Here is a 24,045-nt window from a genome sequence, read left to right on the forward strand (position 1 = left end):
CAGTTCTCTACTACTGAAAGTTGCATTTTCCTAATTTGTTAAAAAAAAAAAAAATTGGTCCACATACAAAGTAAAATGGGTAAAAGTAAGTCTAAGCTGAGCAAACATTGCCTTTTTTATTCAGTTCCAGCTGTAGCGGTCACTTGGAGGCAAATCATAATGTGTTCTCTCTTCCTCTTCAGGTCCATAATCTAATGGCAGACCATAATTGTAATCAACTGTTACAACTGGTAATCTTTTGCTTTGTTCCATCTCTCTGGCACTTTCACCTTGAAAAGTTTGTCTTTCATAGTCTATTGAACTATCTTCTTGGTGCATAGATGAAGATGGATGCATTGTTCGTGAAGAATATGGTGCAAATCTGTTTTTTCCTCTATTAAATTCATCTGAGGGATGCATTCTCCTATTTTCTTCAGGACAATTTGATCGATTACTGTAAGAAGAACAAATATGAACAGTGAAAACAGTGAAAACCTTAAAAATAAAACAGTTGATTTATCATTGGTGGCCACCACTAGAAATTAAACTTGTGTAACCTCAAAAGAACAATTCAGACCCTCATTCTTGTTTTTACCCCCATAAAATTAAAGTCCTCTCTACCAGATGTTGCAAACTTGTTTATATTAATTTTTCAATTCCAGTGATTACAATTACAGCTTTTTGTAGTAATTCATTCTACTAGAAGATGTTTTGTTTCAAGTGCTGTTTCTAATTAAAATTTCCTGTTTACTGAGAGTTTCTTTACCTATGGACCATTTTTGTCTCTAAGCCCATGTTTTAATTTTTGTGAATAATGCATAATAGTAGTTCTCTAGTACAGTCTCAACAGGCAATAATATAGTTTGGCTTTATAGCTCCAAATATTTTAATTGTTAATTCTTCTGCAATAGAAGAATCACTCTCCTACAAAATACACATGGAAGGATCTAAAAATGCATATAACAAGGTATATACTTTTTGGTTTGGATTCTTGTTACTCTGAAGTACCTTACTTATTTTGTAAAATAAGTGGCATATAAAGCAATTCCAGAACAATCTTTGTAATTTTAAAATCTTCTCCCTCACTGAACCACAGATTAATTTAGACTGGAAAGGATGTCTAGAAGTACCTAGGGCCACCTGCTCAAAGTAGGTCTAATTAGATGAAATTCTGCAGGGGCCATGTCCAGCTGAGTTCTGAGTACCTCAAAGGATGGGGATTTCACAACTGCTCTGGGCAACCTGTTTCAGTGTCTGACCACTCCTCACAGTAAAACTCATCAGCTTGTTGTAGCCAGCAGTTAAGAGTTAAATATAGCATCCGTATTTTGCTTTTTTATTTACGGACAACAGCTTTTCATATTTTGTAGTATGTTAGCTTGAACTGTGCTTGTCATGTCAATGACTTACGTCACCGGTTGTCAAATCATTTCATAATCACACTCAAACTCAATACAGATGGACCACAAATTGGTCACATTATTTGCTCAGTGTTCACATTCAATAGTTTAAACTGCATTTAAGCAAAAATATTGACATCAATTTTTACACTGTGCAGTTAATTTGTATTTGTTAGCTGGGAAAGTGGGGGAGTAACAGTATAAAGGTAAGTCAGAAAACAACGCGTGAAATCTGATAATTACCTATAACTTCTGTTAAAGTCATCATTATCAGACCCATAATCTCTGTGAAGTGAAGGAGATGAGGAGAAATGAGGTTCTGGTACATTTTCATGCGAAGAAAAAGATTGACTTCTGCAAATAACCAAAAGAATCACATATTAAGAAGAGTACCAATGGTTGTAAGCTTTTGAAAAATATGTTTATCAAATGAAATAAAAATATTTTTACTTTTAATTAAAATTTACTTAAAATTTTAATAAAAACTATCGTAATTGTATTAATTTAACACCACAAAATGGTATGCTTCATTGTAATGATATCCTCTGTTTCAGCTGTACTATGGAAGAAATTAAATTGAACTTTACTAGCCCAACAAATATCTGAAATATGTGCTGAAATATTAAAAATATTCTGAAATATTATGTCAGAATCCAATAGGTTTACTAATAAGAGATATATATATTTGGGAGAATATGATTCAAGTTCAGAAGCAAAGGGATTTCTAACAAATTATTAACTCATGGAATAAACAAATGCAAGTCAAACTTCCTTGTAGCATTACTGTTTGTCTCTGGCTGAGGGCATAAATAAAATTTTACATCCTCTTCTGTCTTGTTTTTTAAATGTAAGTTTCTATACAAAACAAAGTGGGACAAAGAGTTTTGTTTCAAGCTGACTCTAAAAAGGGAAAGGAAACACATAAGCTTTAAGGAAGTACAACCTTCTAATTTAGGAAACACTGGCTTTCAGAGCTGCAACACTCCAGCTTACATCAAACCCTTCCATAAGTCAAAATAAAAAGAGTTAATTAACTGATCATTTATATGTGATTTTTAAAGGATGATTAATTTATTTCAAATTCATTTATTTTTAAAAATTAATTAATTTGACATGTAAAACTGCTGATGTTTACACTTTTATTATCTAATTCTGGTCTTACAGCTCAAGGATGCTTTACCTGTCTGAACACCATTCACGTGGCAAGTCATTGTGACCTGCATGATCATGAAAAGGTCTGCACCTTTGTCCAGGACCTTTATTAACATAATCAAAATCTTGTAACTGAGTCTGTTCCTGTAAGTGATCATAACGCTGATGGTCATGAAAAGGTCTGCACCTTTGTCCAGGACCTTTATTATCATGATCTTTTAATTGCATCTCTGTTTGTAAGTCATTGCGAGGCTGGTGATCATTGAAAGGTCTCAACCTCTGTCCACAACCCCTGTTAACAAATTCAAAATCTCCCAATTGCCTCTGTGGCTCTAACTCATCATGTGACTGATAGTCATGGAAAGATCTTAGCCTTTGGCCAGGACCTTTGTTGACACAATCTAACTCTTTCAACTGTATCTGAGTCTGAAATTCATCACGAGATTGGTGGTCATGGAATGGTCTTCGTCTCTGGCCACGGCCTCTGCTACCAACATCAAAATCCTTTAACTGTCTGTCTTCCTGCAAATCATTATGAGATGGATAGTCAGGAAAAGATCTCTGCCTTTGTCCACAGCCTCTGTTAAATTCAATGTCCCTCGATTCTCTCTCTGCCTGTAAATCATCATGAAACTGCTGTCCCTGAAAGGGTCTCAGCCTTTGTCCAGGTCCCTTGTTACTGAAGTCTAGGTCCTTCAGCTGCATGTCTTCTTGATACTCATCATAAAACTGGTGATCAGGAAAGGGTCTTCGCCTCTGTGCCGGTCCCCTATTGTAGTCCCAGTTTCTCATCTGCATTGGTGCTCTTAAATCTTCCTGAGTCTGATGGTCATGAAATGGTCTTCGTCTTTGTCCAGGTCCCTTATTAATGAAATCAAAATCTCTCAACTGTATCTGTCCTTGCAAATCATTGTGAGAGTGGTCATCATAAATTCTTAATCTTTTCCCAGACCTGTAAAGAAGTTTTTGTCTTAAATAGAACATCATACTTATAAGTGCCACAAGTCATTAATGAAAACAAGGTTTTTTTAAACAAGAATTGATATGAAAGACATTGCCAATATATAGGTATCAAAGCTGCAAAGAATCCAAACTGTAAGAAAGATTATAAATTTTTCAATGTCATAGTAGAAGCTGTGACAAACATTCAGTTATAATTCTATAGTGCTTGTTAAACAGGCAAAAACAGTGATTCCAAATTAATTAAAAATAATTGCAGATTACTGTAGAATAATACAGAAGGACAGGCAAAGTAAAACTCTAAATTTTTCCAGGTGATCTAATTACTTACGGATTTCTAATAGCACACATTCCCTTTCTTTCCCTTATCTTTTCACTGTTTCATCAAATTCTGTAAATATATTTTGCATGAGTAGGCTATATTCATACAATCTCTTTTAAATTAGAGTATCTATAGTCTTTTCAATAAGAAACAATTATTTTTCCCCATCTGTTTTTTTTTTTTTCTTTTAATTCCATGTTTCAGCCTATTACCCCTGAAAATCTTCATTTGGGAAACTACAGGTCCTTCCATTGCATGTGGTGGGGGAATAATATCTTCCTCTGAATCCCATACATCCATTCCAAGGTTACTAAGAAGAATAAAAACATCTTGCATAAGCTTCCTTTTTAAAAACATACTACTGAGAGAGAAAAAACCTACATAAAATTCAACAGTTCAGAATAACAGAAATTTTTATATGCTAAGTTAAATTTACAGATATTTGTAACTTAGCAAATTTTAATCTTGTAAACTTAGTTGGGGAAGCACTGCAGCAAAGAGAATACCTAAACTTCCTAAGTTTGGAACAACATCCTAAAGGATGCGAGACAAGCACCATACCTATTCAGACATCTGACATGGGACTAACTTAATCATGCACAGACCATAAAACAATGATAGGAGTAAACCAAAGGGCATTCAGTTAAACTAAAAAGAGGCAAATCAGTCAGGTATTAATTTTAAAATCAATTGACTACCACAAGATGTCATTGGCACAAATAACTTAGGAAGATGTAAAGGTTAGCTATTATTAGGTAAGTATGATAAGCATAAAATTCTTACACACCAGGGATACAACTACTATGAACAGAGGAGTTGAGAACAATCTTCCACTTTCCCATACTTTTTTATTGCTAAAACTGTTCTACTTTTAAAATAAAAATATCTGGTTCTACCAGGCAAACAGCAGACAGATCACAGAGCTTATAAAGATATCTTTGCAGCAGCTCCTTTCAGCTTATAATGAGAGAATACAGACTCAGTACACTTGTCACAGTATGATAAAACCACACCAATGTTCAACAGTAGTTGTCAGATTAAAAAAAAACTTTTGAACCATATAAATTCAAAAGATGAACGAAGTACACTGCATTTCATGTTATTCATATCAGAAGACTTACAATATATGTGTAGTTGCACATTAAAGGTTTAAGAGGGGCTTAATTTTGACTTATGACTGGAAGTGAACTTTTAAAAATATCAGCAGACATACTGGAAGATCTTAAGCATACAACTAAAAGCTTTTGTTTACCTTCTCATTGGTTGTGTTCTGAGATCTGTGAGATACACAAGACCATCCATGCGATGGCCTCTAGCATCACCAAAAGCTAAAGAAAAAAAAGATACAAGTCTAATGAAATGTGCTCAAACTGAGCCATAACAATGTGAAAGGCAAGTTTCTGTTCACCATGAGATGCTGAATTTGAAACTATTCTAACTTAATGTTAAATACTTCAGCAAGCTGACATCATTGCAGCATATTTTTTTTTGAACAACTGAAACTAGTACTCGTAGCAACCTATGACTGAAAACCCTTAAACGCAAAAGAAAAAAAAAAAGATTTTAAGCAGCTGAAACGTACTCCTACTATGCTGTCAATTTGCTAGTGCTCAAGTCTTGCCTGGAATAGAATCAACAGTCAGATAAAACCTATGGAAGCCTAGCACATGAAATAACTCTAAAGATAACAAAATAGAATTGTTGTATTTGTGAATACAATTGTAGTAATTGTGAATTACAACCCAACATGTGCCTTAGTTCAAACTGTATAAATACCTTGGATTGCTGCCTCTGGATCCCAGCCTTCAACATCTATAAGGTATCTGAAGAAAAATATGATTATATTATTGTCCCAAAGGGATTACAGACTAATATAAGGACACTATCTTTTGTGAACAATGATTTCTGGTTTTATACAACCCTTACCTACATATAAGGTAGCCAGTTCTATTAATTCCATTAGTACAGTGAACGCCAATGAGTTTCTCTATCAAAAAGGAAAACACAGTCTTTAATAGTTCAGAAAGTGAAATTACTAAAAAAAATCAGTGCAAGACAAAAAAAAAAAAACAACTAACAAAGTAATGATAAATAATGCTTGCTATTTACAAAATTATACTGTCATGCCTGTAAAAGAACAGACACATTCAGACTTTGTCCTCTTCATGCTGGATCTCTAGCAGCAGTTAGCTCACTACTTCCAAACCTGTGAAGACAGATTAACTCTGCAGAATGTAGGAAAAAAGAAAGAGGAGTCATGACAGGTAAAGTGGCTGGCCTCAGCCAGAACTGCAGTAACAGAAGAAAAAGAGTAAAATATAGTTTTGAAAGCAAATCTAAACAAGCAAATGTAAAATTGAGGAACTTAACTTACAGATTCTCGTAAAACTTACGAAAAGGAGAAAATACGCATCATGCCCCTACTATCTAGGAATATGAAATATATGGAAAAAAGAAGCACCACTAATCTCTAAAGAAATCTTGTCTTTTTTTGGAAAGGTTATACTAATCAGCTGAAGGCTAAAAAGCAGAATAACTTAACTATTACTAGGGTGCTTCAAATGAGGTATTTCCAACAGAAATAGGGAAACACTAATATGGTCATGCAAGGCACTGATAAAACATCGTCCAGACTATCCCATACAATTCTACTTACTTTCATATTTAATGAAAAAAAAAAATCAAATTGAACTATGTATAGAAAGGGCTACTATGTTGATCACAAAAGAAGTTTATGAGAAGAGACCTAGGAAGCTTGTCTTATTTAGTCTGTAAAACCAAATCTGAGATACTTAATATAATAACAGGAATGGAGAACAATACTTAAGGGCAAAGTTGGCATAAGAATAAATGTATATTAACTGAGAGTTTTAGGCTAGATTTTAGAAGAAAAACTTTAATTATCAGAAGAACAAAGTTGTGGCAGACACAAAGTACTGACAGATGGTCTTTGAAATGGGACTTTAATAAATTTTGGAATGAGATAAAATATAACTGTTTGCCACAGAACAGTCACATTGCCATGTAAGTTTATTTTAAGTTGGTGTCCTAACAATTCAGACACTAAAAAACCCCAACGTCTCAAAAATTATTTCTAAGAAGAATCCTGAGAAACTTTAGGGTTAATCTAAAACAGAGGGCAAGCTACCACGAGTAAGTTAACAAAAAAATGAAAGTTCTCCCAACTCTGAAGTTACCTAAGCCCTGCCAAAATGGGTTTACTAGCTGGAACTGCAGGTCTTCATCCAGTAAGAAATTAGGAATTGATTCTCTCAATTCTGAGAATCAGAACTAATTAGATTCAAATACAGACTATTCTTTGTCACACAAAAAATCATGAGATCAAACCCACAGAAAACTAATAATCTCCAAGTAATTTCCCTAAGCCAAAAAAGAACAAAGGAAGAACTTGCACACTAACTTCCTGAGCAAGGACAAAGGCTTCTTCTTACACCTTTTAATTTTCTCAGTACTTCTAATTCAGGCTGTCATACCTGAGATTTAGGTCAGAGCTCTTTCACAAAACAGAGTTGACCATCCACAGCAAAACCACAGTTATGCTCTGCAACAAAAACTGTATGCGCTTGTGCAGTTAGTATCTCTACTTTCTTATAGAAAATGCCAAGGTAACCACAGCAAACAGCATGAAAAAGCTTGAAAGAGCAGTCCTCCAATACTGGAGAGACAAACAGTTAAAATCTGCCTACAAAGAATCACTAGCAAAAAAAGTGAGAAGGTAAAAGCTGCAAACGGGCTGTGGCAAAATATATGCAAATTTATTTCTGCAAAAAGCGACTTACACCATTTCAGCAAGAACTGTACTATTGCATAAACACGAAAACAGCAGCAGAGTGGAAACATTGACACTGTGTCTGTAATATGATTTGTAAGAATTGCTAAGATATGAGGGCAATAATGGACTCTCAAATAAAAAACCTGCCACATCAGACTAAACAGACTTAAGTTGCTCACACATATCAGTGCCTAGTGCCATCAGAGAAACGCTGTGCTACTTAGAACATCCATAAAGAGCTGGCAGCTACAACACTAAGCTGATGGTAGACAATTTGGGTCAGTCAGATGAAAGCTTTTTTGCAGTTACTTTGACACATAATGCAAATATAAGTATACTATTATTAGGAAGGGCATTTAAGTTACTAGTCATTTTTGAAAAAGGCATGTTTTGAAAGAAAAAAGATACATAGTGGTTCACATAATGTATCTTCCTATGATAATAAAGTGGAAAGTGCTATGGAAAGTGCAATCCCTGGTGTTGTAAATATCTATTGAAATTAATAAGTTATACAGTTAGCACTGAAATAAAATTTTTTGTTTTTTGTTTGTTTGTTTGTTTGTTTGTTTTTTACAGCATAAGATTCTAATATTTACCATTTCCTGCATTTTCCCATAGGAATTTTCTGACCCATTTTTTGAACTGTAGGATAGTAGCATTATCGGGGACTTCAAGTCCAACAGTATAAAGTTTCTTATACTGCACACTTTTAGGTAAATCCTAGCAACAAGAAGAAAAGAAATGGTAAAAATTATTGAAGTCTTGCATCAGTGAAAAACCTTAAGCAGTAGTTAACATAATGCCAATATAAAACAGTAGTTCAAATCCTGAGTAGAAATTGAAAACAATCTTGACACAATTCTATAGAGATACTCTTAGAAACTGCCATTTACATTTCCACTTTAAAGACCTGGTCTCAAACAAAGAACAGTTTCTGCAGAACTTATTTGTCCCTGCTAATATGGCAGCACATTAAAGAGAGCAGATTCTTGTAATTCCATTCTAACCCATTTTACAATTATTAGCAATATTTGTCCCTCCCACCCACAATCATATATATACTCACATATTCACCCCCTTAAAGCTTACAGCCCATGTACATTCAAAAATTAGCATTCAGTTATAATACCGCTATTTATTCTCCTTTTCAATAGGAGGCTGATTAATCACAATTGTTTGGACCATACTGGTAAAAAATTTGAAATTTATAAAGTAGTTTCAAAATGTACATTTTCTTAGTGGACTCCACTGAAGACAATAAAAAAAGACGCTAGGAATAAATGAGAATGTCTTCAGAACACAGAATGTAGGTCTTCTGCACATTTTCGGTGGTGCCTGGCACTGAAGTCTTTATCCATTTCTCTGAGTTACCATAACACAAATGAGCCACAAATGCAACTAGCTAGGAGAAGGAGTTATTTCCTCTGTGATAAAACATTTAGTTTCTATTGGAGACACAAAATAAGTCTAGATGGCTTACTTGTCTATTCCAATTCAAAGTAAGCAAATGTGTAAATACTTTTAAAACAAAGATGGAGGTAATAATTTATTTTGTTGTTATGCTTGAATTACCTTAACTTCATAGTATCGTGTGGTATATGTTAAATCAATAATTAATCCAAGCTCCACATTTAGGGCTTTCATTGCAGCAATTAAGTCTTTTGGTGTAAATTTCTGGGTTGGAGTAAGCCTCTGGTTAATTGCCTACAATGAAAATGGAAAAGAAAGATTTTCTTTTTTAGTTCTAATAACAAGACATTTTTAATATTCAGCTGTTTTAATTAGGACTAGGAAACATCAGTATTCAAAAGGGAATGTTTACAGTATCAGAACCACATCCATGTATTATATGGATAAAAGGAACCAAATAAAAAGAAAGCAAGAATTTATTGTGTATTCCTATTCAAATGAAAATACAAGAAAATGCGTGAGAATTTCCACTTGTACAATGTTAATGAACATTATTAAAATAAGCACTAATTTGATAGACACAAAAACCCTGCAAAATGCAGCATGTATACATTGATTTTGAAATAACTAAACATCAGCAAAAAGCAAACCACCACAATCTACTTTCCTCCAAACATACTTTGTCCTGCACAGTAACACAAAATTAATAGTGTATTTCAAATAAAACATTAGAAGTTGTGATACACAAGTTCATTTCTTCTGAAGGCTTTAATGTTCTCCCCAGAAATACTGTGCAGTTATTTTTATCCCTGCTTCATGTGTTGGCAGTGTACTTGCACGTCATTTAGCACTGGGAAATATTAAATAAGACTAAAATACAGTGAGTAAGCAAGCTGTACGTTGGTGGGTAATGAAGAATTAATTTCATTTGACAAAAACAGTGGGAAAAATGTTTACTCACCCTATTGTAGCTGTGTTTTTCGAAATGTGTTCTTCATTCTAGGTATAAAAATGCCTCATATACACAAAACTGGATTTTCTCTGAATAGCATGCTTGTCCGTTGTAAGAGCCTTTTGACACAGGCTCAGCCACAACCAGTAAGGGCAGTGGCAAAAGATGCAGCAGCCTCAACGACCTCTCAGTTCCTTTGTCAACAAGAAATTCAAGTAGACTAGACTCAGAACTAATGGAGAGGAAGGCAACCTCAGACCACGTCTTAGAACCACAGATGCTATTGGGTAACTAACCATTCCTTCTTTTGTCTGTATGGATCATAATCTAAGATGCTAGCAAGCACTTATCTCGAGTTTGGAAACAGAGGGAGAAAATCAAAGTAAAGAATAAGCAGCAGGACAGTCCTATCAAAGCTGGTGTGTAGTTAGGAAGCTTGAGCTAAAGAGAGTAGGGTAGAAAGCATATAGACGTATTCAGTCCTATGTATTTCAGATACCGGTGCACTGCTGAGAAAACAGTGGAGGTTCTTGAGGTTCAAACAAAATGAACACGAGTCAGTTACCTCACCACTATTCAGCAGTGACTTTTAGTAAAATTTGAAACTGAAGTTACTTAACTTTGAGGTGACAATGATGAATCTGCAAAAGGTCTACGGTAGAACACTAAAGAATTTTTCCTTTTACTATGTGAAGTCACACAAACTGAAATGGAATATAATTTACAAAAATGAGGTATCTGTAACGTATAGGTTGATTGAGTACACAGTTAAATGTATTATAAAAGACTACGTTTTGAAAGACTATTTGGCATTTTCTGAAAAACTCTGCTGAGTATTCAAGTAATTTAGGTGTTTAATTGGGCTTTGTGAATGTGAGAAATCTGTATAAATTCTAAAATTCTTCTAACGGCATGGGGAAGAACTTGCCCAGTCCTTACCCTACTCCAATGTTACTGTTAGCATTACAATGATGATCTGAAAGGAAGGACAGAAAATCCTTCCAAGTAAACCCATGATCTTAAAGCCTTTACTAGCAGCACGTCTTCTTCTAAAACAATAACCCTTAAGTCTTGAAATACTGAAACTATGTTTTCTCCCTTTAAGTGAAATCACCAGTCATCAACTGCTGCATATTTAAGAGGTCTGCACCACCAATTTAATAATAGGACTCCTGACAGACTATGACCAATCAGGTCTTCAGCATTTCCAGACAGATTTACTGACCTCCACCATCTTTGCAAAGACATCACAGTTTAGCCAGTCATGCATTTTATGTGTATTCTGCCACAAGCTCCACAAGCTTCAAGCACACAGTCTCTGGCAGACTTGTCATTTCTGTATCTTGCATAGTTGAGATTGAACAAACTGAAAGGACAGAAACGTTACAGATTCTGATTTCTTGGGTATCAGACTTTATATCTGGCCAAGTTCAAAGACAGCTTCACAGAACAGGGATCTACGCCCCAGAGAGATCAGTAGGACTGGAAGCGAGCAACACACTGACGTAGGGTGCCTATTTGTGATACATTGCTCCAAACATTTTCTGAGAATGTCTGCCCTTTTAACCATCTCTGGTGGAACTCCTTCCAGACTGTCATAGGAGCTACAGCGAAAGCATAAAGCTAGCAACGAAGTATCCTCCTCTGAAATCTGCAGTGACACGGAACTGGAAATACATGCACTGAACAAATCTTGCCTAGAACAGTACATCTATGCAAAAAATGGTGCTGGATCAAGTGGAATTACAGGATCTGATGTAAAAAATCCTCTCAAATACCCCAACAGCAAAGAAGCTAATCATAAATCTACTGAATTTTATATTCACTGCTAGATCTGTTTATTGGCGGCCTTGGTAGAAAGACACACAACTATTGTACGATCCATCAGTACCACAGAGAACATGACCAATGTCAACTATGAGATCCTTGGTGTCAAAGGAACCAAACCATCATACTAAAGCTGTAAAAGCAGCTGCAGGAAGCAAACCCTGCAAGCACTCCGCTTCAGTCACTGCTGATAAAAGTGAGCTGAATGGTGACTGAAAACATAACGGGCAATAATATACCCAAAGAACCAAATTTTTTGTATATGAATCCTAAAGTGCAATCTGTAGACAACAGCTTAGACAGAATATTTACTCTTTAACTGCTAAGGTTACGTCTAGCCACAGAACTTTAAAAGAGCTTAGAAACTTTTATTTCCTGTGTATCGGAAGCAAGGACTTGTAGAGAGCTAATTTATACAGCACTTGTGTTAATTTACACTGAAGAGCAAATTTGCCCTATTTGCCCTATACCTCAATCCACCAAACAACTGAAGAGTCTAAAAAAGACACCCTCCACATTTTTTATTGTTACAAAGAATTAAAAGATCTGACTCAGTGTATTTAATAGATTAAGACAGCACTCCATGTTAGTAAGAAACTAAAGGAAGTACTAACACATTAATAAAAGAAGTCTATGAAGACTTCCTTTTTAAATATACTGCATTCCTCCAGATCACTAAAGCTTTTTGCTTATGAAATTAGTAATCTGAATCTATAATTTTATAAGTACTGCAGTAGCTGGTATCCTTTGAGTGGTTGATTTCCATAAAATTATATTTTGGCTTACATTGCCTAGATTGTTATTCATATTATAACCCCTTCCATATGATTTTCTTACAACAGTCATGAAAAGATGTTAAATAAGACAGTGAATTTAGGCCACTTACCAGTGATCAAATGAATTGTGCTGATTGATTAGAGGTTTTATGATTTTAAAAGATAAATAAAAAGAGTAACACGAAATATAAATTTTAAAAGAAAGGGAAAAATATAGAATATTATGCAAAAAAGCCACTAGTAGATGACTGGAAGGGCTAAATGTGAATAAATTATTTTTTCATAAAACTTTCCTGAAGTTTGCATGAATATTCATGCTATTCTTCATTACTGTTGCACTGTATTTAATAGAGCCAATCCGTAGTTACTTTTTATACATACCCCTTTTAAAGGTACTTTGAATGCAATAAATCTAGTTCCTGGTATAGGTTGTCCAACTGGTGTCAAACTCCGCCATCTGTAATGAAACAAAAACTTATTTTTAAATATTTTCAAATGACATGATTCAACAGAAGACACCTGCAGCTTCAAAAATTCCTCTTAGGATTACAACTTTGGTAAAACAAAGCACATAAAATTATGCTCCCTTAAAATTATATTAACAGTTATTTCAAGCTATGTGAAGTATCTTACAAATATGAGGCAAATCCAGTGCCATACTTCACATAGTTTGAATATAATAGTTATTTCAAACTTCTCCAAGCAGAAAGATAGTTGTCTTTTTTTCTATGATGGGTCATGCAGCTACTAGTCTAATACATTAAGATTTAGATTTCCAAACAGCAGGATCCAATAGTTCCTAAAATTCCTTGACCACATAAGCAAGCAATCGTACCTGATATGCATGAGTTTTATAAAATGACGAGTGAAATCCTGATATGTAAGTAAAATATTTTTTAAAATCCACCTTCCATTAGTAACCTGCCTGTTTCACCAAGAAACTAAGATATTTTTAGAATAACTATTAAAAATTATTACATATTTGAATAAAATTAATAGATCAGCATTATTTTGGGATAAAAGAAACAGGGAGTTAACTAAAAGATGCTGGAAGAACATCAACAGAATATTACTACAGCACTGATCAAGGCAGAAGCTTATTTAGCACACCACACAGCTTAAATAAAGACATTTTTATTGTTTGCAAGTCTGAAGTCAGGAGCCATAATAAAATTAATCTTTATTCTCTTTAGAGCACCACCACAAAGAAAATACTTCTTAGAGATAATGTGCACGACTGCTGTTACCATAAAGTAGAATTATGTCCCCAAATTCGCAATTATTTCATGAAGTGGTTTCAAGGTATCATCAGGGCATTTGAAAATGGTATTTTTCTTTCCTTCTTCAACTATCAAAAAATTCCTCCCCTCAAAATGGTAGGACAGCATTTACAAACAAGTAGCATCAATATAAAGCAAAGCAGATGGGTAAGGTTCAACAGGTAAAAAAGTATTGTTGTATTATAGTTGGTGGAAAGTTTTCAACTTGGCTGAATCAAACACCTTTAAAAAATTATCATAATGCTTGCATCAATCATTTAATTGATGATGTTTACTTTCATTAAAAATACAAAGCTTCTAGATTTTGCAAATGTGTTTACTTTGTAATATGCTTTTTCAAAGAAACACTCTTGACTGCACTTTCTTTTGGTACTTTGAAAAATACAGAGAATATTCCATCACATCAAAACTTAGCAAAAATCACATTGTAATATGAAGATTTGTTACAACACTCAAAATACTAGCAATTCCACACCCACAAAGAACTGGTATTCACAAATTCTACGTTGTACTGAAAAAACTCTTGATGTATCAGATTTCAGAGATTTCGGGGTTTTTTAAAAGTATGAAAAGCTTTATCTGAAGAGGAAAACAAGTTAAGCAGCAGCTCAAATTTACCTTCAATGAGGCAACTTACTAAATTTACGAGTTTTATTTCTTCCTCTCATGTAAGGACAAATTATCTCTATGACCTCAGAAGATGCAGCTGGATGACTTAGAAATCTACATAGTCTTTTTGCATTTTCAGCTAGTATCTCAACTGTTAAAATACATTTTCATAAGGTTCTTTAACACTGGTGCCCATTCACTTACAATTTTCTGAATTAATGTTTAAATTAATCTTTAAAGGGAGCATCCGACAGCTTCTAGATTTCCTTTCTGATTTCCACAAAATCACATCATTTATGAAATAAACTGAATACTCCATTTTAAAATATTCTGACCACTGAATATTTTGCTTTGTTCACAATTTCCATATGGGACCATAAAAAACCCTACATGTTGGCTGGCAAAACTCTCAATGAAGTATCCGTAATTATACTTGTCATAGTATATAAATAATAACATTATCATTCACAGATGCTTGGAAGTAACAAAGGAATTACAGCATGGTGACAGAAACATAATTAATACTAAATAATCATGTAACAATCTGCTACATCAACGTCTTTAGCACTAACTTATCTTTTTTGTCTTCATCATGAGCTAAAGGACAGATTGAGGCTCAGAATGTAGACATACAGATGCTTAGTGTAATGGATAAGAAACGAAATAACAAAGGAGTAATAATAGCTCATCATTAGGAAGGCTGTTGCGAACAGCTGTCACTTTGAAGACAGATACAAGATGAGAAGGTGTAAGGGCAAGCTAGAGATTAAATCACTGAGAGGTGTTTGCAGGAAAACCTTTTACTAAATTCTAAATTATTGCAGGAACTTTGTACCTCGTAATTGCAATGAGGGAACAAAACCAGTCTCCTACTTCATATATTCCCTTAGTTTAGGATAGTTGCATACAGGGGAAAAAAAAAGAGCACGTTCTCAATCACCATAGTTTGAAAAGCATTGCTCAAAAAATTACATATTGTGTATTATAGAAGAAAACTTTTCTAGCTTGACAAGTCTTCCTAAGTGAATTTTCAAGCTTGTAAACTTTGGAGTCTGGTAGTTGTGCACTTGTAAAATATGAAAACAAAAATCTGAGACTGTTTTCTATTTATTCTAGCTTAAGATAGATAAATTGTATATAAGTCAATTAAGATCACAAAAAATGTAAACGGACTGAAAATATTACCAAAACTAACAAACCCCACAACATAATGAAATATCTTAGTTGCAAGAAGTGCTCAGTTAAAAAAAATAAAATTAAACAAAATCTGCAGAAAAACTGTGAAATCTGCCCTGTGCATAGATTAATTTTATCTCATTCACTTCATCTTAGAAAGGTACTAAATGCTGTGAACCTTATTTAGAACTATATTTAATCTGAACTACTGTTAAAATTAATGACAAAGGCTTAATACCAGCTCCTGCCTCTTGCTCATTTGAATAACTCTAGAAATTACATGTCTGTATTTAAAACTTTTGCTTTTGCTCTTAAACTTCCAAACAGAATTAGAAAATGGGCTGTACCTAGAGATATAGACAGTAGTGCAGCAAATGCCGTCCTAGAGATAAACCAACCAAGAACATAGTATTTTTTCTTCAACCTAGTTCAATTACTTTTTGGTGTTACCTTTACCAATAAAATGTACAAAATGCTTGACAAAAGTAGGATTTAATCTGACAGCGAGCCATATTCACATATATGTGTTTAGAAATATTTTAAAGGTAGGCAGAAGTAAAAAATCCCAACCACAAGAGACCAATTACCTTATGTAGTAACACAATTTAAAAGATGCCATAAATTAGAAAATCGGGTCTTTTTTAACCTACTTTCTCCTGGAAAACTATGAGTGGAAATCTACCATGATTATCATGAATACAAGCAATTAGGAGCCAGTAAGAAATGATTAAAAAAAAAGGCTTAAAAATCTTATTTCCTTTAATTAGCATTGTAAAAAGGCTTTGTAAAAATTCAGAACTTTTTTTCAGATTAAAGGATTGACAGAACAATGCACCAGGATTACATAGTTTGTTGTCAGACCTTAATAAACTTGGGTTTTTATTCTCCTGTATTTAAAGCCATCTAAATCCTCCCAGGAAAAAATCTGCAAAATCAGCAAGAAACTCAAAAGCTGCTGACAGCTCTATGGTAAAAAATGAGCAGAAGGCACTCTTCATCAAAAAATATAAAGTGTATGTGTTCGACGTTATATTTAAAATTATATTTAAAAAGGAAATTTCAGCATACTGCTGGAGAACTAAAAATTATCTCAAATTAAAACCAGCAGATTGAAATTAAGCAAAGATTGGCTAAGGAAATAAATTCAAATTTGTTCTGTTGCCAACAAAGGAATATGGTTGGGAAATATAGGTGATGGACTAAAGAAAGTAAAACTCTTACAGAAGTCTAGGTAAAGGCAGAAATGACAAAAGACAAGTGAGCTGCAGGTGGTCACATAAACAGGAGTTACAGGATCAAAGACATAAATAAGCATTTTAACAAGTATGAATGAGAATTCTGACACATGATTTGTGTCGTGCTTGAACGTAAGTGGAAGGAAGCAAGCCAGGAGTCACAGGTGTTATCACAAGACTTGGCACCATCATTCCTGTACCAATGACTAAAAGGTAGCAGAGGCTTGAGTTAAAAACAAGCCAGACATGAAGTAGCTGAAAAGCCAGCAGGAAGAGTTTCCGAAAAGAGGCAGTGGTATCTTACTGAGACACAGACATGAAATTTATTTCTATGCCTAGAAATAAACGTATGCATTAGCATCACAGAGGTACTAGCTCTGGCCATAGAACCGATGGCATTCCCATTAGAAAGATGTTGTAATAAGAATCTGAAATGGAATAATGTAAATTCAGAGAAACACTGCAGATTCGCAATACAAATAATAGTCAGAAGAAGACATATCCAGGAAGAATCTGAAGTGTGATAACTTCTGTACAAAACACAATGGTTCTCAAATTGCAGACAATCTAGGTCAGCATACATTAAAGCAAACTATCATCTTAAAATCTGTGATACTTCTTGCCCTTTCACAAAACAAACCTCCCTCTGAATCTCAAGAAGTGTGTAAAAAGAACTGCAAATGAAACTCAAGTTCGCATCAAAATAGCTATGATAGGCTTTTATGGACCCAATATGGTAATTAAAATTTTTCTGAACTCTAAACTACCCAAAGCCACAAAAAATCAGAATTTGCATGTTCAAATAGAAAAGTAATTAAGAGAGAAGAGCACTTAAATAAAAAGTGACATATTGCGCACACATGACACATTTTCAATTACAGCTTTATTTTTCTAAGTTTTCAAACAGGTAAGCAATCCATGGACTACATTCAGATCAAGACTTGAAAGTCATCAAAACATATAAATTAACCAATTATTTAACTATTTAGCTTTCGCAGTTCCCACTTCCCTATCATGTTTTGTCTTCATCGCTCCCCAACTACCATCAATCATCTTAAACCACAGCCAGAATTTTGCCTGCCATTCTAAACAAAATAATCACTTCTTGGTTGAGAAAAATTGTTAAAATCAAACTAAAAATCATTCCCCTTTCCCTCTGAAATTTCTATGATGCTTGAATGGCTTCCAGTTGAATAAATAAACACAATTACTACTGATACTACAGACTCTAGTTAGCTAATCTGTTAGAGGTTTCTAAGTCTAGTTTACATGAAAATATATTACTCTGCTTATCCACTTTAATTTAAATGAAAAGCAAGAATGTTTTATTGTCTTTTTCTTTAATTTAAAAATTTCAGAGATATACAGTAAAACAACAGAAAAGAAAGTAGCTTCATGCATCCTATTAGAAGTTTACATGATATGTGATCTAGATTAACTCAAGAATCTAGCAGCAATGTGCTTTGTAACAGCAGCAACCAGTGAAATGGCCTCTGTTCGAGGACAAAAGAAAAAAACAAATAGCAACAAAAACTTAGAAAAACACTTTTAAAAAACAATCAGCTGCAAAACCAATCAACTGAGGACCATCAACAGGGCCTGCATAGCAGCCTCCAGCTTCAAGTTGGATAACAGAAGACATTATAGGAATGCCTATGATAAAGACAAGCTTACAGTAAATTTGAATAAGGCAAAATTTAGTATTCATTCTGAAGCCTCTTCAGTTAAGCTCAAAGGTATGTTGAACACCAAAATAATAATCCAAGCAAAGAACATTATAATAGCTATATTTTGCATAAATCTTGCTATTAAAAAACAAAAATTAAATATCATAGCAAAGATGTTTATGTGACATCTTTGTTACATCTCGATGTACATTACATACTTTGTTACATATCAATGAACTGCAAAACAGAGAACAGATTGTAAATATCAGTAATATCTGTAATTATTCAATGCAATTTTGAAATCTAGTTAAAAAAACTTCATTCATTTGATATAATTTGTAGTTGTTAAAGTAAATCTTACTATGAATCAGTTCTAAAACTTCAAAAATTATACTGAAGATTATAGCTACTATATCCCCTTAACAGAAATGTTAAACAAATATGACAAAAAACGTTAAATAAATATGACAAAACTGTGTGTTCCACACCTGGTTCTACTAAAAGTTTTAACTGAAGCAGATAAAATATACAGCTGTATGTAATTCATACTAAGTCATTTAAACAGATCGATACCTTACTATTTATTTTATTCTGTGATTTTTTAAAAGAAAAACAGTATGTTTCACATAAAGCTTTTATGTACATTTTTAATGGCAAGCTAGACAAGAAAGCTGCTAAATAATTCACAGGTACAACACGATGGAATCACTGAATTAGAAGTAATCTGAAAGTTTCATGTCTTTAGTTTGTCAAATCTCAGTGACAGAGTTATATAAAAATATAGAGCACAACAAACTGTCAACAGATACCCTACAAGTTCTTTATGGCAAACAGTTAGAACTCTTGGTCGTTCTGAAGCCTAAACCCACTTTAGATCACCTCTGAAACTGATGTTTACATTAGTACATGCTAAAAAAACCAACACACAACTCTCTATACTGTAATACCTCTACAGAGTAAATATGGTATTTTTGACAGGGAAAAAACCCCTAAGTATAAAAGGAAGTAAGCTCTCTTATCTTACATTTCCAACTGTGTAACATTCAGTTCAGCAATAATGTGTTCCAGTATTCCAGAGTAAGAGAAATGAATACTGAACTCAAGGCATCCATTCAGAATGATTTTCATCTAATAGTTAAAAATCAGTGTTAGTAAAACAGTGTAAATAGGTATATGTTACTCAAAAGCTATAGTGGGTGGAGAAGTAAGTTCAGAGAGCAATGTCTGAAGCTATGCTTAACAATTCAAGGGTTTCTACAATTCTGGAGCCCCTGATCAGCATCTATGATTATGAAGCAGTTATAAGTTTAGAACTTACCTGGGAAAGCGAATTCCAAAATGCTCAAAAAGAGTAATTATTGTAACTGTAGAGAAACTCAAATCTGAAATACTGTCAGCTGTAGCAAGATCATTTAGAAACTACTACTTGAAACATCTTCTCCTTTTTTTGGCTACTGATACTGCATGTTATACACACAGCATTACTTTCCAGGTGGTTTCCAAACCTCTATAGACCCCAGATTCAATACTATTCTGTTGAAGAAAAGATAGTCGTACAAAGACCATGACAGACATGTCAAGACAGAACACATACTGAATAGGTCAAAAGTGGAATGGAGGGAATATAGCTCTTAATCATCTGTTACTACACGCGTTTCTCACTTTGCTTTTCTTCATCCCCTGTAAGAGGGATACAAGTAAGTCATAGCTTGTAAAAAAACAGTCTGGATGTAAAGCATGGGAGAAAAGTTTCCTTACCATGTCAGTAAGTGATTGCATAGCTTTGTATTTGTTGTGGTATATTGTAACACAAGATACGGGCCTTCAGCTCTTATAGCAATGTTATCATAACTCAGGTATTATAAGAAGTAATTTCTCTCCACCTCATATTTTTAAATGCAAACGTTCTAAGCCTGATAGTATGAAGCACTTTTACTTTACAAATAAACTCTTACCTTATGGTAACCCTTCTCTACCATCCACCCTGAACAAGCACAATCAGTTATGCCATAGTTTTTAACACTCCTGTCTAAATGAAAATGCTGATGCTTTTAAGTCTGTACACAAACAATTCAGTTAAACAAGCATCTTTATGGTGCTGAGCCAGAAATAATTCACCTTTGTCCTTATAATAAAAAGACCCCACTCTCAGTATTTTTTTTACACCATTTAAGGGAAACATGCAAGAAGGTGTCACTTCTGCAGACGCTTTTCAGCACTGAATCTGAGTTTATGAAATTATACCCACAGTAGGATTTTGGATGCTGAAGCACAAACATGTATAAATCTGCAGAAACATCACAGTATTTTATAACTTGATGACTTCATGACAGTATGTTATATAAGGTGAACTCCTTTTACCGGGTGGTTGTCTAGTAAAACATCATAGTATACAACTACTGAAGGACAGTACCATTTCAGACACTGTGAAGAACCAGAACTTGACTCTGTGGTGGAAACAGCAGTGCACGTGGTCATTTGAATCCCTCTCTTATACTGATATCTCACTTGGTTACACAATTACTTCTCCAGCACTAGTTTCTAGGATGGAGACTGCAATGGACACCGTACACCTTAGCTCTGCTCCAAGACACTACCGGGTAAAGGAAGAAACGCTTTTCGCTATGAAGGAATGCAGAAAGCCTTACTTCCAGTCCACCTACTCCTCTCACTGCTGGAGCAAAGACAGTGCATATAGCATCAGATCAAATATTCTGGGCTAGTGCTGAGTGACAGGGACACAAGAACAAGAGTGGGCCAAGAACAAGGTACAAGACTGGCAGTACAGATCCAGTGGCAACAGTGGCAATTAATGCCACTTTAATATTACTTTAGGAGCTGAGTACACTCAAAGTGCTGATATCTAGCAAGGTTGCACAGTGCTATAGCACAAGCCTTACATAAAGGCAACTTTAATTACACTGCAGGCACAGTATTGTAAAAAGTAATAGCAATAAGCTGACCAGTTAAAAAAAGTTCACCATTTCTTGTTTAGCTGCACTATTCCTAGCTACTTATAACTTAAATGAAACCTCAAATTCATTGTATTGCTTTAATTAGCATATTGAAATTTGGATTAAACCTGTTAAGAACTGTATAAAGAATTAAGGCAGTAACAGAAAAACAATCTTAAAAATGTCTCTATGTAGTGTGACTTCTTTTTGTTTATCTACTACAGTATCATCTGCAGTATCATTAAAAACAAAACAGTTACTGTTAGATTTATTGCTATTACAATACTGTGATATGACTGAGGTTGTACTTCCATAGCATGCTACAGTCTGGACTGGTCCTTATGCTGTAGTGTACCACAATCTCACTTCTGCCAGCACTATTTCTGGGGCCAGTAAATCGCACATGCAGGATCACCTAGGTTAAAATTAGTTTTCCTTCAGTTCTCTTCCAGGGTTCACTGCTATTTTTTCCTGGTGTAATAAACTAATTCACAGTGAAGAACTACAACATGCTTTGCTAGCGCAAGGATGACATCAATTTACTGCTGCATGAGTCTGGGAGACTGACAATTCCTCAAACTTCTTTATGGCCAAAAACCCAATACTGTGGATGTCTAGCCTGATTTGTTAATAGTATCAAAAAGCAAGTATCTGGAGAAGCTGAAAGCACTTCAGTATCATGAGCTTCGTCAGATGGTAACGCTAACTTTATAACCAATTACTCCACAGTAGATGTTTCTTTCCTTGCAAGTTACGCAGGTATTAGATTCCAGTCATAGAAGCCAAAAATACAGTCCACTGCTTCTTCCATGCTTAGAGAAGAAATGCATGTAGCCTGAAAGTTGCTGCAGTTCAAATGCAAGGGGGGGGGGAAAGAAGGCAGAAATGAGTATCCAATTCTCAAAGTTTCAGTAATAATTTCCAAGTATGGAGGAAACAAGGAGGACAGTTATTTTGGGCTTTCTGCATTAGTGCTTGCAAACCTAATCCACTTCAGCTCAATTCTGTCCAACTTTTAACTGAAGTTTCATAGAAACTTTCAGAAAAAGATAGCTTTTCTTAAGATTTTATTCTAATTTTAATCCCTGAGTCAGCTATGAATAAAACTTCAAAGTTCCTTGAAGTTATTTTTAAAATTTTGTTCATATTTTGTGTTTATTGCTTTTAGGCCAACATATTTTGCAGGAAATCATGCTTTTTGTATTTTATCAGTCCTCCTAAGAATGTTCTTAATAAAATTAATGCTTCCGCTGCAATGAGGATAATGTCAACCTTTCCCAAAATAATGAATAAACTGCAAGTTATTGTCCTATTACAGTATGCCTTTGTATCTCAGCACACCATCCTACCCAAGTTCAATCTGATGTCAGCAGTAACACATGGGTTAAAGTTCTAAACTTAAATTTCCTCTTTTTTTTTCAACAGAGCTGGAAAATAGGACTGCATCTGTTTTAACTGAGATCATTCTGTGGTCCCCATATGCACTCCCAATCAAGCCAGCAGAAAGCCTGTATAGCACATTTAGTTTGTTTTTATTATTATTTTTGCTGATAAAACATATTTTTTGTCCTCTTGTTAAAAAAAATAACACAGGATGTTTCTGGAACTGAATCCATGAAAATATTCCTTGATCACATGCATGCAACCACCTGCTCCCATCTTATCAGCTCTTCCTCCACTCCTGGTAGCAAACATCTGAGCAGTCAGAAGGATGGACTACTCTCCCATTTCCCCAGTAAGTATACACCTGGGGGTAAGAAGGTTAGGAAGGGATTGTGTTTGGTTGATGAAGGAGAAGTGTTCACAGACAGGCTGGTGCATTATACTCACCTGGGGGATGAAGGGCTGGCTTGTTCCTGTCTTGGAGAAGATACCTACCTTACCTGGCTGTAGGTGGTGAAGATGCTTGTGGCAAGAAAGCACCTGGGGCAGTCAGCGCCCCTTCTCTGTGGGCAGGACTGCGCCCCCTCCTGCCTCTTGCTTAGTGTGAGGGATACTTACCCATCGGGGATAGTGTTCTTCTTTACCATGCTGAAAGCAGGAGAAGGCAGAGCAGGAGACAGCGGTGAAAGTGGGCACTGCAGCAAAGGAGAGAGAACCGCGCAGTTAACACGGTGCTAATCTCTTTCTGCATCAGTGGGCCTTTTCACAGGGCTGACTCTCAAGTAAAACAAACCAAGCAGTCAGCTGGGGCTTGAAGCCATCCTGAGCAAGTTCTGCAGCTTGCAAGCTAGCCTATTTTCTCCACTGCTACAGTACAACAAGAGGGAAAGACAACAACTCACCTCTCCTCTCCAGGAGGTCAAAAGAAACAGAGAGGAGAGGCAGGAGGTTTCTCTCTAACTCTAGCAGCAGCACTGCAGGGATGAAGATCTTCCTGGCAGTCCCTTCTGTCCCTCTCCTGTGACTCGGAGCACTCTGTTCTGCTCTTGCGCTCCCGCAGCTAGAACTCGTCTCAACGAGAAGAAACTCCTGGCAGCTGCAAGAGGCGAGGCCGGCACCTCAGCAAGGGAAGGACCATCACCTGCCCCACTCTAACCTAGACGGGTCCGA

The 24,045-nt window shown here is 35.0% G+C and overlaps 2 protein-coding genes across 2 annotated transcripts; both read right to left on the minus strand.

Moving 5' to 3' along the window:
- LOC104157070 lies at nt 1–3,329 on the minus strand. Its single transcript, XM_009701252.1, has 3 exons — nt 2,560–3,329; nt 1,623–1,733; nt 1–433 (listed from the first exon to the last, which is right to left on the minus strand). The coding sequence occupies exons 1-3, from the start codon at nt 3,327–3,329 to the stop codon at nt 121–123; spliced, it is 1,194 nt and encodes a 397-aa protein (XP_009699554.1). The 3' UTR covers nt 1–120.
- DUSP11 (dual specificity phosphatase 11 (RNA/RNP complex 1-interacting)) lies at nt 3,011–23,570 on the minus strand (the record flags this gene model as incomplete). Its single annotated transcript, XM_009701253.1, has 9 exons — nt 3,011–3,483; nt 4,026–4,123; nt 5,066–5,141; nt 5,590–5,636; nt 5,740–5,800; nt 8,203–8,326; nt 9,179–9,310; nt 12,953–13,028; nt 23,494–23,570. Coding segments are annotated over 9 exons (708 nt in total), but the record flags the coding sequence as incomplete, so codon positions are not given.
- Between the last annotated feature and the right edge of the window lie 475 nt (nt 23,571–24,045).

The sequence above is a fragment of the Cariama cristata genome, unplaced genomic scaffold (assembly GCF_000690535.1).
Source record: "Cariama cristata isolate BGI_N322 unplaced genomic scaffold, ASM69053v1 scaffold17985, whole genome shotgun sequence".
NCBI classification, from domain to species: Eukaryota; Metazoa; Chordata; class Aves; order Cariamiformes; family Cariamidae; genus Cariama; species Cariama cristata.

What these genes read in the sequence shown, in the direction of transcription:
- LOC104157070 (XM_009701252.1), bottom strand. Translation starts at nt 3,329, where the DNA reads ATGCAGATGAGAAACTGGGACTACAATAGGGGACCGGCACAGAGGCGA. An exon ending in CGTGAATGGTGTTCAGACAG is followed by an intron (nt 1,734 to 2,559) that starts GTAAAGCATCCT and finishes GGTTATTTGCAG; the next exon opens with AAGTCAATCTTTTTCTTCGC. An exon ending in GACTTTAACAGAAGTTATAG is followed by an intron (nt 434 to 1,622) that starts GTAATTATCAGA and finishes TTCTTCTTACAG; the next exon opens with TAATCGATCAAATTGTCCTG.